Raw genomic sequence first — 16,470 nt, 5'->3', positions numbered from 1 at the left:
CCAAGGGAGAGGAATGGAGACTTGTAAACTGCATTGCATGATGCAGCTAGTTCTCCTGCTGAGATGCTCACTGCTCCACGAGACTGGGGCCCTGCCCTAACTCAGAAAGCTGTTAGATAAGTTGCTGTCCCCCAAACCATCTGGTTGGTTGGGATTGTTGGAACAGGGCCTTGAGTTAGGGAGGAGCCAGGGATGGGCTCAGGGAAAGGTAATTCAATGGATGAAGAAGGGCCATGCACTCCCTGGCATCGAGCCCAGAATTCCAGGTGGATAAGACATGCCCTTGTCACTGCCAGCCTACAAGAGGCGGTCCGCCTGTCTTTCGTGTCATTCCTGGTTACACGATCCACCTACTAAGGCATTGTTCAAACTGAGCCATAGATGGACACTCAGATTCTCATTTACTAATGAGGAATTTGGTCTGTTCCTCTCTTTAGTTAGTTTGTTCACACCAGTCAATTCCTACCAAGAAAATTGGTTTATTCACACCACTCAATTCCTGCTCACTGCAAACACAGGAGTCCCTTTTCTACCCCTCTGCATGCTACAGTGAGTCATATGACATTTCAAACCACTGTCAAGTAGCTGTTGCCACACACCAATAGCAAAATGACAACATTCCATAGACTGGTCCCAAGAGAGATCTTTCATTTCTGGGACAAGTTTACATGTCCCATAATCTACATGTTCTCACACAGGCCTTGCTTCCATAACAAACAGTACCATAACAAACCCTGAGGATGTCCAGCTCCAATAGGGTTCCTGATCCAGTGTTTAAGAGAAGAGTCTTTGAACGCTGCTGTACACGGGTCAGCGTTCTGCTCGCCTCCAGCTCCTGCAGCTCTGCGTGTGTGGGCAGCCATTCCCCATGTTCTAATTGGCTCGGTGTGCAGTCTTGGCCCTGAGCTTGGGAATCGTCACTGACTTTTAACCCACCTCACTGGACGTGTACCTTCTGCTTTCTCATTAGTATTTCAGCACTGGACGTCAACAGGTTTTAATTGGAGGCTGTGGCTCTTTCCTTTGAATCTACCTTGGTGAATTTTTCAAGATTTATTTTAATGCGTTTTGAAAGGACAGACTCTTAAGGAGGAGAAAGTTAAAGAGAAGAAAAGAAGGTCTATGGAGAGAAAAGGGGGGGGGGTTTCCCTGGACTTAGGGCACTTAAAAGGGAATAGAAATTACACAGAGAACCCAATGATCGTAAGGGTTATGCCTTGTTTGTTCGGTTATGCTTCAAAATATCCTCACCCGTCATTAGCAATTTTAAATCTTAACAACCTTGGAACCAGCTGTATCTTTCTTAACATCTACTAAAATGAAAAGCTTATAATTTTCTACCATGGCCTGAGGGTTTGGCTCAACATAAGCTGTACAAGCCTGTGAATGATACGGACACTCCAAATATACTAGTCTTATTAATCTGATGAGCCGAGAACTTCTGAGCAGCTGAGAAGCCCTGAGCCTGAGCAGGAGCCCCCATGCTTTGGACATTTTGACTGTCTGTCACCAAAAGCCTTCAGTAGGAGAGAGGCATGTCCCACCCCCATGGAGACAGCTCTTCAGCTGGCAGAAGGGTGTGTCCCTTAGCTTTTACCTGGGAGCAATGATGATCTTGTCAAGCATTTCACTGAGACCAGCCCAAGTTTTTAGGGTGGGGATCCAGACTGGTTATACGTACCTTCCCTCCTTCTCCCAGTGGAAGGCAGAAACACCTCAAAGCCTGCATGTAAGAACATCTACTGGGAAATTATTTTAATCAGACACCAGCTGAGTGAGAGAAAGAAAAAGAGCAGAGAAGAACAAACAAATCTCCTCGGCCGTGGATGTAACAGAAGCCAGCAGCAGCGATGGACTGGCCCTCCTTCAGAATAGCTGCAGTGCTGCTCATTTTTCTGGTAAGTGGATTGTGCTAAAAAGCCATCCTTCAACCCCCCAGCCTCAGCATAAGCAAGCAAGGGCTTTTCAGAGAATGTTATTTACCAGCACTTCTATGTGAAACCATTAAAAGTTTATGTTAATGACAGGTGGCTTTTATGAACTGGGATTTTAAGTAGTGTTTCTCTCTTTAATTGAAGACTCCAGACCATATTAATGTCCCAGTGTCCATTCATCATATCACGTCTCTGATATCCCAGACATTGGTCAGTCACTCAGAAGATACTGAATTTGAGAAAGTCCTAAAGCTGCAGTATTTGCTAGTTCAAATTCTCATTGGCAGGGATGAGGCTTTTCAGCTAGGTATTCCAGGTGTGTCTGGGTTTTCAATCTAAACTTTTCTCCCCGTCTCTAGGTATTTTGATTGACAAACTGACAGTAGGTTTCAAAGCTGGATTTGAAACATACTGGACAGGACAGGATTTATAGACATTAGGATTGCAATTGTCTATGACAAGCCTCGCAGCCCCTTCCCTTCCTGATGTCGGAATCCCTCCTACCGACAACCAAAAGCTCTATGCTCTTTAGAACTTGAATGAAAATGTCACTGCTAATTTCAAAAACTGCAAGTCCAGGAGATTTATATAAATAATATAGCAGGTGAGGGAATGAGCATAATTGAGGGGTAAGTGTAATTGCTGCTGTCTGTCCTTGTCCTCCAGTAAAGATGTGGCACAGAAGTTGTACCTCTGATAGTCAAAGCATGCAATGATTTATTGTCGTCCCCTGACAGGTCCTTCGTTTTCTCTTAGAGTTGATAAATGTACCACACCAACATATCAATTTCATGTTCAGGAAAGAAAGTTTTAAAGTCATAGTCTCTGTCCAACTAGGATAAAGGTAATTTCAAAAGGCAAGTGTTAGGGAAGTTCCCCTCCAGCTTTGGCAGGATCTGGCTCTTATTTGTTTTTACTTGTTTAATTTTTGAACTGGAATGTTGAATTAGTATTGCAGCAAGTTAAGAGTTTGGATTTACTCTATGCTAGCTAATTTTGATTCAGTTTATTTATTAAGAGAGGACGTAGGGCTGGAGATGTTGCTTAATGATGAAACATTTGCCTAGCAAGCACGAGGCCCTGGGTGCAATTCTCAGGAGTGAATGATAAATAGGCAGGGAGGTCATGAGTGATAATGTTTAGCTATAAGTAACATCTCAGTAGCATCTAAGCCTCCTTTTCAAATGTGACATTTGTTTCATACCCTTCTTAATTGATTTTCTTAAGCTCAGTTGATGTCACAACCTGGGTTATGGTGAAAATGAGTGAGTGTTACAGCATGTTATTTTACCACAGGAATACCTGTGTATTGCTAAATAATCAAATACTTTAATTTCTATTTAAAAATCATATAAATTTGACTCATTAAGGCTGATTGTAGTGTTTCCATCCACTAAGGGTGTTTCAGCACCTGTGTTCTAACTTTCCTTGAATTTATAAACAACTCTTTGTCTCTTGGTTTATGTAATTTTTTTCCTAGTTAATTGCATTTTACAGAATTCCCCCAAACAGCTATTTCTTGGTTAGTGACTTGTCAATAAAATATATAATTTTATCAAAGTCCTCTTGGAACTGTCTGCCTATAGACAGGGATTTCTGGAAATGTGTACTTTATTCTCTAAGCTTGGAAAGAGACAGACAGACAGAGAAAATTAGTTTGGAGAAGAGAGGGTGTCTGTGACCATATTTATTGCAAAATCTACCACAAGTTTCTCAGATGCCTTATATATTTTATTTTTTTGTTTACTTGTGTGTGTGTAATGTATGTAATGTATGTAATGTGTGTGTGTGAATGTATGCCACAAGTGAGTGAATGCCCAGGATGTTCAGGCGGTGGTGAGTCAACCAATGCGGGAGCTGAGAACCGAAATCAGGTCTTATGGAAGAGCAGTGTGTGCTCTTTGCCACTGCGCCATCTCTCCAGCCCATCTTTAGAAACTTTTACCATAATGAAATTAAAATGCTTCATTTTCAGGTTAACACAACTTTTTAGTAAAAATGTTTCACTTTTGGAGGCTTTAAGGCTAGCAGATGGTTTTGCAACCACATTCTTTGGTCCCTAACCTCCATGAGGTTATTTTTCTTTACCAAAGGAAAAGGTGTAAAACAAAACAAAACAACAACATGAAGTCTATATTCTTCCCTGTTCAAAGTCAATAAATGAAAATCCACATTAAGAATATATCTGAAAAAGGCAAATATACTTTAGATGTCTCCATTAATCATATTTTCACATAAATTTATTTAGAGAGCTGAGCAAATAAGTGTTGGCCTAATAGACATGACCTGCTCAGCACACAGAAGTGGATGTTTAAAGCCATCCTCCCAAATTAGTAAGTTAGATCAGAGACTACACCAGAGAAGTTACTTCTAAAGGGGCCAAAGTTGCTGCATGAACCTCAACTAATTCAGAATCCTCCTGGCTATGTCTCTGCTGTTCACACCTGTTACAGCACTACAAGCAAAAGGCATGAACAAACTCTTCCTCCTCCTCCTTTTCCTCTTCCTCATCCTCTTCCCTATCTTCTTCCTCCTTTTTATCCTCTTCCTCCTCTTCTTCCCTTTTCTCATCCCCTTCCTCCTCTTCATCTTCTGCCTCTTCCTTCTCTTATCTGTCTATCATCTATCTATCTATTTATCTATCTATCTATCTATCTATCTATCTATCTATCTATCTATCTACATATCATTTATCAATCTCAATGTATAGAAGGAGTAGTTGCATTTATTTTCCTGCCAGAAAACAGTGTTACCTGTACATCAAACAAACGAAAATCTGTGCAGATGGCTGTGAAAATTATAAAGGGAATACCACAGCCTCTGTGAGAAAGAAAACAGTGGGATCTGAGAACTCTCGTGATTGCTGGAAAATTCACCCGCAAAGTTGCCAGGTCTGATTACTCTTTTAAACACAAGTCAAATCCAAAGACATCATTTTCTATAGAGGTAACTTCTCTATGATAAGCTCAAAGAACAGAGAGGGAAACACCTTCTTTTATCTGTTAGCAAAAATAATTTCTAATCCCAGTTTGGGGTTTTGTTTTATTTCAGATTTTTGTTGTTGTTGTTCAGGACCTTACTCTGCAGCTCAGTCTAGCCTTCCCTCACTAGGTAACCCAGGCTGGTCTTAAACTCCATGTCTTCCTAAATGCTTGGGTAAAAAGCATGCACCATTAGATCAGCCTCTAGTCCACCCTTTTTATGAGATTTTTATGAGATTACTATTTTATTTAATTAATAACAAAATTTCTAAACACCCAATAAACTAGCCCTACAATGTGAACTTGGTTGAACTTTTTAAGAATGCAAGCAAGGGCTAAAATGCTACTCATTTATGATGTAGGCTAATAACTTAGGCGAGCAAGACATTTTAAGTTCCCTTATTTTTGTTCACTAACACTAAAAGCAAGAAAAGGGCTAAACAGCTGCTATAGACTAAACAGAAGACAATGTAGAGGGGGGCACTTTAACCCAGCGTGTTATAGGGAATGGAACTGTTGTTTCTAGTCCTCTGGATAGTGAAATACAAACTGTAGCTAAGCAGGATTGTCTCCACAAATGTGATGCTCCTGGAAGCTTTCTTTTCTCGCCAAAAATTTAGGGGTAGTATCTTCTTTCTACTTAACATACATGGCGAGCACAAATCCATCACTGCTCAGTTAGGGCTGTGACAGTGTGAAAGGAAGCATTTTGGTGACAGGATAACTATAGCATGAATGCTGTAAGGATGAATGAAGAAGCATCTGCCACCCTGGTCTCTGTGCACATCACATACTTTCCGATATCTTTCTACTCTGCATTCGACAAGGACTCTGTTGCTGAAAATCCTGGCATCTTAAAAGGCGTTGCCTAATGTATAGGCAGGAGGCGTGGTCTGCTGGTCACTGTGGTTAGATTTCTTCTGTTCCTTCAGCTGAATTAACATCTTCCAGGGTGCCAGCTCATGTTGCCCATACTAGTTATACTTGTAATGGCCTTAGATAGGTCCAACTTTTCTCATGCCAATGGCTGGTGATCCATGTTCTTAATTGCTCTATGAGCATGGAGTACAGTTTTTAATACTTGTCTAATGAGAATCATATTCCTACAAATTAACAGCTGGATGCTGCTTTTGAAACCCTTGACTCTAAGTTATTTGAAGGCAAGCATCATGTCTGATTAACCTTTGCATCACTCACAGCTCTCCCAGCCAATACAAGACTGCTCCACAGTGTCTCACTGCATGGAAGTAACCTCAAAAGGGAAATTGGGGATAGATAAAATTTCTTTTCCTACACACACTCCAAAAATATATACTATTGAGAAGGTCATTGTGGAAATAATCATGTTGCCTTTTCCCCAACAGTTTGTGGTTGAATGAACTTGAAATTTCAACAAAAGCTCACCAGGACTTTCAGAGTCTCAACTTTCCTAATGCTGCAACTCTTTAATATAGTTCATCTTACATTGTGGTGATCCCCAACCATAAAGTTACTTCATTACTACCTCATATCTGTAATTTTCTAATGTTATGACTCATAATGTAAATATCCTATATACAGGATATCTAATATGTGATCCCTGTGAAACGGTTGTTTAACCCCAAGAAGGGTCATAACCCGAAGTTTGAGAAGAAATGCCTTAAAGTCATCATGCTGTCTTAGACCCTTGTAGTACACATTTGTCAAAGAAATGAACAAACCATGAAGAAACATGAGAAATTAGCATACTAATGCATGGCCAACCCCAACATCAAAGCCTTTGTCAGAGAAATCTAAGAGAAAGGCAAAAGAGTTTTTTGTTTTGTTGTTTGTTTGTCTGTTTTGTAAAGAAACACATTCTATTTTACCTGTTCTTTCTAGCTTATCTTTTTGATGTACGTAACAATTAAAGAAGACATTTTATTCAACAAATTGCCATTACCTACATTATTATTAAATACAAAAGACTTTCCTCATAAAAATTACCCATTAAGTCAAATTTTATCATATTTGAACAAGTTTTAATTAAAAAAAAACTTATTGAAATTCACTTAACTGAATAATCATTAAAAGTGCCATGAATTTACATCCTGTGGCAATAACTATATTTTGATTGGCTGTGGAAGCAGGTTTGAAAGGAAGTTGAAATGAGTTGTTGGCTGATGTTATAGAACTTTTCGACTCCAGAAGAATTCAATTTTCAAGGTTTGTGATGAGAGTGAGGCACAGACAGATTAGGTTTCCGGTGGGCAAGAGAGCAGAGTCTTGCTGAACAGCATGATAACCCATGTCTCCAGGGGGACGCCATTGCTGTCTACCTTGTGCAAATTCCAGAATTATTTCTGAGCTCATGCTACTCCGTCGTTGTCAGAAAAATGACCAATCATGCCTATGCTAGGGCATGTAGAACAACTGCTCTCTGACTTTGCTTTATCATAATCCCCATCCTTCCTCACTCTCTTTGCTCTTTTCCAGCCTGTCCCCTCCTGCTAACTGTCACACCTCTTTTAAACAGCTTCTTTCCAAACAAACGGCCTTCTCAACTTTCAAACAAAACTTTCCTGATTCCCACATGTAAGGCTATAATTTTGTTCTTCTCTCTTCTTTTATCATCAAAATTCTTGGGAAAGTAATTTTATGTCTTCCATTTTTTCATCCCTTGTTCTCTTTTTCTATGGCCAATCTTTGTCCTGTCTAGCTAAAAATATACTCTGGGAGGTATCAGAAACTTCAGGACTTCCTCAAATTTCACACAGTTTGGTTTTTTGTTTTGTTTTGTTTTGTTTTAAGATCATCTGACCTTTATGTCCATTAGTGTTAAAATGCCCCTTCTTTAACATCTGTGAGTCATTTCATTTCCTCCAATCTATATGGCACCTTTTATTCCTGCCTTTTGCTGCCTACCTCCCTTCCTCCCTTCTTTCATTCCTCTCTTCCTCCCTCTCTTTTTTCTGTGTATCTCATTCCGTTCCCTCTGTCCTGCCTCTTCACAACCACTCCCACCACTCCACCCCCACCTCCCCACATCCCACATTCCACCTATTTTCAGTTAATCAAATGTAGGCGTTCCCTGTGCCATCCTCAGCCACAGGCTATTTCTTTACTGAATCTTCAGCTTTACAAATATCTAACTCTCCCATGATTTCAGCAACTCTGCCTGAGTGGACTCAGCATAACATTACAAACCTAAGCTAGAGCTCTGCTGAATTGCTGCATGCCTTTATCTGGCATTCCTCCAGCACCTCAAACACTCTCCTACCTCCAGTCCTGGCCCACTCTTTAGGTCTGCTAGCTCCAGGGATCCTTCCAGCTCTTTATCTCCCATCCCATCGGCTCTCTAAACCTGTGGATCCTGTCAATCCAGACTCTCTCTCTCTTGATCTTTCCCTGTGGCTCCCACTGCCTTTGCATCTACTTAGCTCTTCCTCACCTCAACTTTGATTGGTGCATAAAACCCAAAGGCCTTCAGCCTATAATTTCTAAGTCTTCCCATTGCTTCTACCAACTTTTGTCCAAGTAATCTTTCAAACCTATAATTTCAGAATGCCTTTCCCATGACCAAAATACTTTAATATCCTTCTGTGGCACACAAAGATTTGATATTAGGACTGGAAAGGTATTTGTGTGGAGTCTGCCTACCCACATCTCAAATGAGATAAAACTCAGACAATAAGTATAGTAATTTCTATATACATGTATGTATGTATATATATACATATCTTTTAGACTGTTTTCATATAAAATTTACATAGAATTTTATATAGAATTAATATGTATATATGTAGCTTTTACACTATGCAGTGATTTTTTTTCCATGTCATTGTTTTGTCTGTAAAAGCCTAATTCTTTGCATCTGAGTTTATTCTACATTGTGATAAAAGAAGAAGAAGGAGAAGGAGAAGGAGAAGAAGAAGAAGAAGGAGAAGAAGAAGAAGAAGAAGAAGAAGAAGAAGAAGAAGAAGAAGAAGAAGAAGAAGACACTCACACTCACCCACCATGTTTTGAAAAGCAGACTAGGCAGTTTTTTAATTACCCATCCAATTGTGATTCTGACACTGTGGTGAAACCTATTTGGTCTTCTGCCTAAGTTGCCTCTCATGGGAAAAAGAATGACCCAGCTTCATAAAGTTGGGCAGAGTTCTTAGTCATCTGGCCAGTTACCCAAAGCAGCAGGCACAGGCACTTCACTCAGGGAAGGGAAGTGCAGATAGCAGATGAGTAAACAAGGGCTGTGAAGAAATGATGTCCAAGCAGGCAGATAAGACAGCCCCGCAGCCCTGTCACACCCACAAAACACTAGACTGAGAAGAGTGCCCAAAAAATCACGGGCAGCAAGAACCACTGGAACAAGCGAATTCTGCAGTCAAGCTCGCCTCTATGAACAACGCTGCAGTTGTAAACCCTACTAAGTAGATTCCTTCGTCACCTTGTGTCGCTGTTGTTGCTGCTGTTATTTTTATATAAGCATTAGCAGTGGGGCTGACAAGATGGCCCAGTGGGTCAGAGCAGTGCTACTACTCATTGGTGAAGATCTGAGGTTGAAGCCCAAGCGTCTTCATAAAAAGCTAGGTATTCCCACAAATGCTGTACTTCTGTGGAGATGGGTAGGATTGCCGGGGCTGCTTGGCCACCAGCTTAATTCCAGGCTCGTTGAGAGACCCTGGCTTAGAGGAATAAGGCTGAGAGTGTGAGAGCAGGACACTCACTGTCATTCTCTATTCTCTGCACATGAGCACAGGTATTCACCCCAACACGCATGTGCTCATACACCACACACACACACACACACACACACACACACACACACATATGCACGCATGCACACACATGCATGTACACTCCAAACCACCAATATGGATAATATGAGATTATATCAAAACAGTAACTTTTAGTTCTCAAACATGTAATATCAATTTGTGGAAATGTTTCACTTAATTTATGTGAGAAAATAAGCTCTCTTATACCTGATCTTAAAATAAATACGTATTTAAGCTGAACTGTATAGAGGGGCATTTTGCCATAAGTTGGTAGCTAGACCTCAGTTTCCTCACCTGTATAAAGGAGATAATACTAGTAATGGCTTTTGTTTGTAATGACAATATAAATGTGCAGATTTCCCTGGACACATTGTTCTGTACTTAATGGCAATGGTAATAATTTCAATGACTGACATAATATTATGGGTAATAATTTTCTTCATGCTACTCATGTTGACCATAAATACATATTTGTTTTTCTTCAACTTTTCTATTTTGACAGGTTTTTCAAAACATCTTGGAAACTGAAATTTATATTTCCTTCAAAGATGAAACTGAGACCAGCTATGAAATGCTAATCACTGTGTTTAAAAAGTATTAATATTCATATTTTTAAATGCACACTATAGCATTTAATATCATTGCTAAAGTCTGACTATAAGCATGGATTTCAGGCTTTACTGTTATGAGAAAAACACAATTAGAAGTTGAACACCTCTTATTTGGAAAGATATTTACAAAACTTACGAGTGTACACTCTCATGAACTGATCCTCGGTGCAATATAGTATAATGAATGCAAAAAGTGCTTAATTTTTAAATATACATTTTGCCATGTCTTACATAAATATACAGACATATACCTTGATATGTTAATGTCCATGTTTTAAGAGATCACCACAATTTTTAGAATAAAAATAATTTGCTGTATGCTGGTACTTCCCCACAAGTTATGTGCAAAACTCAAATCTGGAACTCAACTTAAACAGAGCTCTGTTTAATGCAAAGAACAGCTAAGGAATATTTAGTGCCATTAATTTACCTCACACCTTTACTGTTTGGTTTTATTTTTAAGTGTTCTTAGTCATTGAATAATAAGTAATTTGAAACAGTTAAAACTTACTACTGTGACTGCTTTTTACAGGTGGTGCTTGAAGTTAACAGTGAATTCCAAATTCAGGTAAGATACAGCAAACCTATTTTTTTCTAAACCGAAAAACAAAAGAGCAAGAGATAGTATTGTATATGCCTATAATCCCAGCTCTCCCAAGGTTGATGCAAGAAGATTGTGGATTAGAGGTTATCTGGGCTGCAATAAAAACAAACAAACAAAACCCTGATTTAATCACATAGTGAGCAAACAAAAGAAGAGGGGAAGGAAATGGAAGGAGAGGGAGCAGAACAAAAGAAAGATGGATTAGCAATGACAGCATATACTCAAGAAAACCCTCATCCTCCTAAATACAAAATCATTGCAATGTTATAGTTAGAAATATTAAAATTATCGAAATTCTTAATTTTCCATTTAATTGTCTTCTCTTCCTGACATAATGACTCTTCCTCCAAAATCTCCAGTAGACTACCAATAATAAGTAATAGCTAATAGACACTATATTTTACTCTACCTACTTAAGGTAAGAGACTATAACGCCAAAAACAGTACCATCAAGTGGCACTCCATCAGAAGGCAGAAACGTGAGTGGATCAAGTTCGCTGCAGCCTGCCGGGAAGGAGAGGACAACTCAAAGAGAAACCCAATTGCCAAGGTAAGTGTCAACCCCAGAGAGTGAACGTGAAAAGCGCAATGGCCAAGGTCACAGTTCTGGAAGGGCCCGGCTCTCATGTCCTTTGTGAACTCATATTACTAAAATGTTGTCACCTAACAGCTCCTCCCCATTCAAATTATAAAGACAAAAATTCCGAAAGGGATAAACCAAAAAAGTTGAGTACTTGGATAAAAGGTTAATCGCTGTTTCTTCTCACTGGCAAAAGTAATATACATGAACATTTTGTTCACCTAGACTGCAAAAGAACGATGCTTCTCAAATGGGTTGAGATTTCAACATGCTCAGAGTATGTCCTCTTTCCACTTCATAACCTATTAGAACTTAACTCCTATTTGCCCATATTTGTAAACATTAAGGGCTTGCCTTATTTGTAACCCCAAACTCTTCTCATTTTCTCTCTCTTCCTTTCTTCATACACAAAAGCATAAACTCGGGGACTTACTCCCTTTCTACACACAGATTCACAGCCACAGACACACAGATACAAGCACAGATGCAAACACAGCCACTCTTACAGATACAATGGCAAGTCCCTTGTAAGATTTACTTATATTCATACATCATTTATCTTGAAGAAAAAGCCAGACTTTAGCCCTTTACTGGGGTGGGCTCTCTCCTTTTCCTTCCCACTTCCAGAACTAAAAGTTTCAAGTAGCTTGATACTACAAAATTTATTTAAATAATTTTCTGAATCTGTATATTTTTTTTTAATTTAAAGATCAACATTAGGTGAAAACTGCATTATAAAACTCTCTGAGGAGGCAAGCGATAGCTTACTCTAGAAAAAGAACTAGCAAAGAGTCCAAAACTAATATGAAAATAGAATTATAAATGTTTAACGATTATGGCATCTTTGAACAGCATCTATAGACTTCTTAGGGTGACATTTGTTCGGTAGACATAGAAATGGAATTATTTTATCACATTCCTATTTATGATTAAAAATACCTACTACTGCAAGTGTACTTCTCTGTTTTCAAAACCTCCCAATTGGTGTTACAGACAGTACATTCAACAGTTCTCAAGGAAGACAGTTGTCATCTGTCGCATGGAGAAGTCCGCATACCCCTGTAACATCTTCATTCGTGTCTTTGTACAGATTCATTCAGATTGTGCTGCAAACCAGCCAGTGACCTACCGCATCTCCGGAGTAGGAATTGACCAGCCACCTTATGGAATCTTCATTATTAATCAAAAAACTGGTGAAATCAATATAACCTCCATTGTCGATCGGGAAGTCACCCCCTATTTCATTGTAAGTGAGCTTTGTGTCAGTATCTGTAGGCAGGTATAAATTATTCTCGGGAAAAAAATCTTAGATTGTGCCATATTTGATTTTAAGAGAGCCCAAACTGGGCCTTCTGAGATCTTTCTTAATTTACAGCTACCCCAATAGATGAGGAAATATTAATAGAGATATTTCCCTAATGTGTTAGCAAAAAATGCTAGTTTACATCGGCTCTAGGACAAATTAGAATATTTGTTCAGAATGACAAATATTTACCTTTTATTCAATCTTTAAAAGAGAAAAATCAGTAAAAACTGATACCTTCTTTTAACTCCACTGCCAGGTGATGAGCCTGGTGCTCCTGGAAGCTATTTGTTCCATGTGAACACACCTCATCATCAAGCTCATCTGAGCTCTAAATGAACTTCGGAAACTCACTCATTCTTAACTGACCTTTTCTCTCTCTTCTTTCGTTCTTTGTAACTCCGTGATCAAGCATTTGCCTCCTGTGTATAAAAGCCTGGGTTCAATCCCAGTCCTGAAAAAAAAATCATATTCTAAACTACCTTCAGACATCCCTTAGTTTTTGCTGCTTTCATTCACGCTGCTCATCTCCACTCCTAGAATTACTTTAATTCTTTAGCCTCTAAGTCCAAATCTGTATTCTTGACTTCTTCCCTCCACAGTGTCTCCCTACAAAGTCACCAAATCAGCAAACCGGTCTACCTTGAGGAACAATGCATTGCTACACAGAGCAGATGACCTCTGCAAAACAATGTACATTATATGTCTTCACAATGGAAGTAGTAATGATAAAACAAACAGCCACATAACCATCCCAACACTTAAGAATGCCACTTTTTTTTTCCAAAGTGCTCCTCTGTCTCTTCTGACCACATTCTCCCATGTCCTCCTGCTGGTTCTCTTTTTCTTGATTTTAGACACAGAATATGCAACATTCCCTTTATCTAACGTGTCAGGTTGCTTTTCAACCTGGCATCTTATGTTCTTGTTTACCTTTTCTTATTGGCTGTATGTTTTGCTCATGTGTGTATTTCAGTGGGAAATAATAATAATATGATGTCCCTTGCTCCTGTGGTACTAAGGCAATGCCTTCATTCTGTAAGAACTTACAAATACATGCCTTGCCACAGATCCTTTTCTTTCCTATCTAGATCTACTGCCGAGCTCTGAATGCACAAGGTCAAGATTTGGAGAACCCACTGGAACTCAGAGTCAGGGTTTTGGACATCAATGACAACCCTCCCGTGTTTTCCATGACTACATTCCTAGGACAAATAGAAGAAAATTCTAATGCAAGTGAGTCACCTGCACTGTGAAAGAAACTATGTGTTGATGTCTAAATTACTGTTACTAGGCAACTGGGCTGAGCTGTGTTAAGGTCAACATCACCAACTGAGAGAATCTAGTAAGCCTCTAGAACAAACAACTCAGGAAATAGCTCCTGTGTCAGCCCAGAAGCACCTCCAAAGCAACAGCTGGAATTAATGCTCATTCCTCATGCCCTAGCTCCTTAGAGGTTCTTGTGATAAATCCCAACAGGGCGTGCAGCACAGTGGGGACAGGCTCAGAGGGAGGAGAAGTTACTCTGTGGCTGAGTGTATTGAAAGCCAAGCCCACTCACGTGTGATCACCATCCTTACTTTAAATTTATTTTTTTCATTAATTTACTTATTTGTTCATTTTACATGCCACTCACCACCTCATTCCCTCCCTTCCTTCCCAGCCCCACCCTCCAATCCACTTCCCCCATACTTCCCCCTTCCTGGGTACTACTCCACCCTGGCACATCAAGTTGTATCAGGGCTAAGTGCCTCCTCTTTCACTAAGGCAAGACAAGGCTGCCCTGCTAGGAAAAGGGATCCAGAGGGAGGCAACAGAGTTCAAATCAGACACAGCCCCCCCCCCCTGCTCCAATTGTTAGGAGACTCACTTGAGGACCAAACAGCCAATCAGCTTTATATCTGTAGGGGGTCTAGGACAAGCCCATGTCTGTTCTTTGGTTGGTGGTTCAGTCTCTATAAGCCTCCATGGGCCCAGATTAGTTGGCTATGTAGGTCTTCTTGTGGTGTCCTTGACCCCTCCGGCTCACTCAATTCCTCCCGTAACTCTTCCACAATCAGGCTAATGTTTAGCTTTGGGTCCCTGCATCTGTTTCCATTACCTGCTCAGTGGAGCCTCTCAGACTACAGTTATGCTAGGTTTCTGTCTTCAAGGATATGAGAATATCATTAATAGAGTCAGGGGTTGGGCCTCTCGCATTATTTTTTTATCCAGATGTAAGAAATGTACCTCTTTATGGCAGTACATCATCCGCTACAATGCATAAAAATCAAACAAGGATCAAGAGCCCTCCCATGTCTTCAACCAGTAAGCCCTGGGGAACTCCATACACATCTTTTGCAATCATTTTGAAATTTATCATAGATTGTTACTCTATTCTACTGAATAAAGAACCCAGAAGAGCTAGTGCACTATAAACCTCATCACTCCTACATAAACCACGCCAGATGCAAAAAGGCAAATATCATGTGTTCTCATTCATTTCCAAGGCACACTTGTGGAAGGATGGAGGAAAAGCACCTAGTAGAAACTGGGGGCGGGGGAGGAGCGAGTAGTGGAAACAGAAAGAAGTTGATAATTTTAAAGTCATTCAAAGATGCCTGTTTCCGAGTAATCTCTTTTAATGTCAAAAGCTTTTCTTAATAATAAATGCCAAGAAATCATGCTTCTACCTTTCATACAAGCTATAACAAATGTAGCCATCCCTCCTTCTCTTTTGGGTTTGGCTCCAGGACCTCTAAAAATAAAGAGATCTATGGAGTTCATATCCTTTTACAAACAATATCTTGCTTGCATACAACTCACCTACATTCCTTCACAGATTTTTAATTATTTCTAGATAGATACATTGTATGTCCAATATTATGTAAATGTCATATAAACAGTAATTATATTATGTTTCTTAGATAACAAAAACTATTGACATGAAAAAGTCTTTAGATAACCAGTCAAATGTAATGTAAGTTCTTTGCATTTTTCATTCATTATTGTGGGCTTGGAACCCACTGCAGAAGAGACCAACTGCACAGTTTCTCTTTGTTCTTTGCTCAAGTTGCTAGTTTTATACAGTGGAAATGTATTATAAATGTAATTTCATGTGGCTCACTGTGAGTGCTGGAAGTATACCTCATAAATGGTGAAATGGTACTAAAGAATCTATTCCAGTGTAGCATTTCTCTGCAAGGCCCCTGACAATCTCAGTGTACAGCTGCTACCCTATGGCTTGCTGTACCTACAAATTTAATTACCAAATATTCACTCACCTAAGTGGAACAGTATATTAGCCATTTGCACATGGTTGAAGATTGTTCAAGAGGTGTGGAGCCAAGAGGGAGAAGTGAGAAAGGAGAAAAGAAAGAGAGAAAATGGCACAGGGCAAAGAGGAGAAAAGAGAAGGGATAGAATGTGCTTGCATTCTAGAAAATTGTGTTGGGAACAATTTAGAGAGTAGAACAGAATTCCAGCTGTTGAATAAATGTTGAAGCTTTTGTTGCCCACTAGCATCATTTATCAAAAAACTACTTATTAGATTAAGGAAGATAAGGACGGGGCCGTGAATGTAGTTAAACAAACAGTCCCTACAAGCACCTACACAAGAGCCAATTCCAGTGTAAACAGCAATGCCACTTACTAAAGGCCCAAGGTGGACAATGATATTTATTTGAAGTGCATTATTCATATAAACATCACTCAATATTCTCATTTGCTATTAAATTCTCAC

At 39.5% G+C, this 16,470-nt stretch overlaps 1 protein-coding gene across 1 annotated transcript in view; it reads left to right on the top strand.

Moving 5' to 3' along the window:
* The first annotated feature begins 1,600 nt into the window (after positions 1–1,600).
* Dsg1 (desmoglein 1) overlaps positions 1,601–16,470 on the top strand; it is a 34,145-nt gene continuing 19,275 nt past the window's right edge. The window contains exons 1-5 of the mRNA XM_021659805.2: positions 1,601–1,898; positions 10,795–10,830; positions 11,285–11,416; positions 12,537–12,692; positions 13,841–13,985. Of these exons, the coding sequence (XP_021515480.2) occupies positions 1,851–1,898; positions 10,795–10,830; positions 11,285–11,416; positions 12,537–12,692; positions 13,841–13,985 (517 nt within the window). The 5' untranslated portion in view covers positions 1,601–1,850. The remainder of the gene's footprint in view (positions 1,899–10,794; positions 10,831–11,284; positions 11,417–12,536; positions 12,693–13,840; positions 13,986–16,470) is intronic.

This window comes from Meriones unguiculatus, chromosome 2, assembly GCF_030254825.1.
Source record: "Meriones unguiculatus strain TT.TT164.6M chromosome 2, Bangor_MerUng_6.1, whole genome shotgun sequence".
NCBI classification, from domain to species: Eukaryota; Metazoa; Chordata; class Mammalia; order Rodentia; family Muridae; genus Meriones; species Meriones unguiculatus.
Note: the sequence above shows the minus strand (reverse complement) of the source record. Positions and strands in the feature narration are given on the sequence as shown.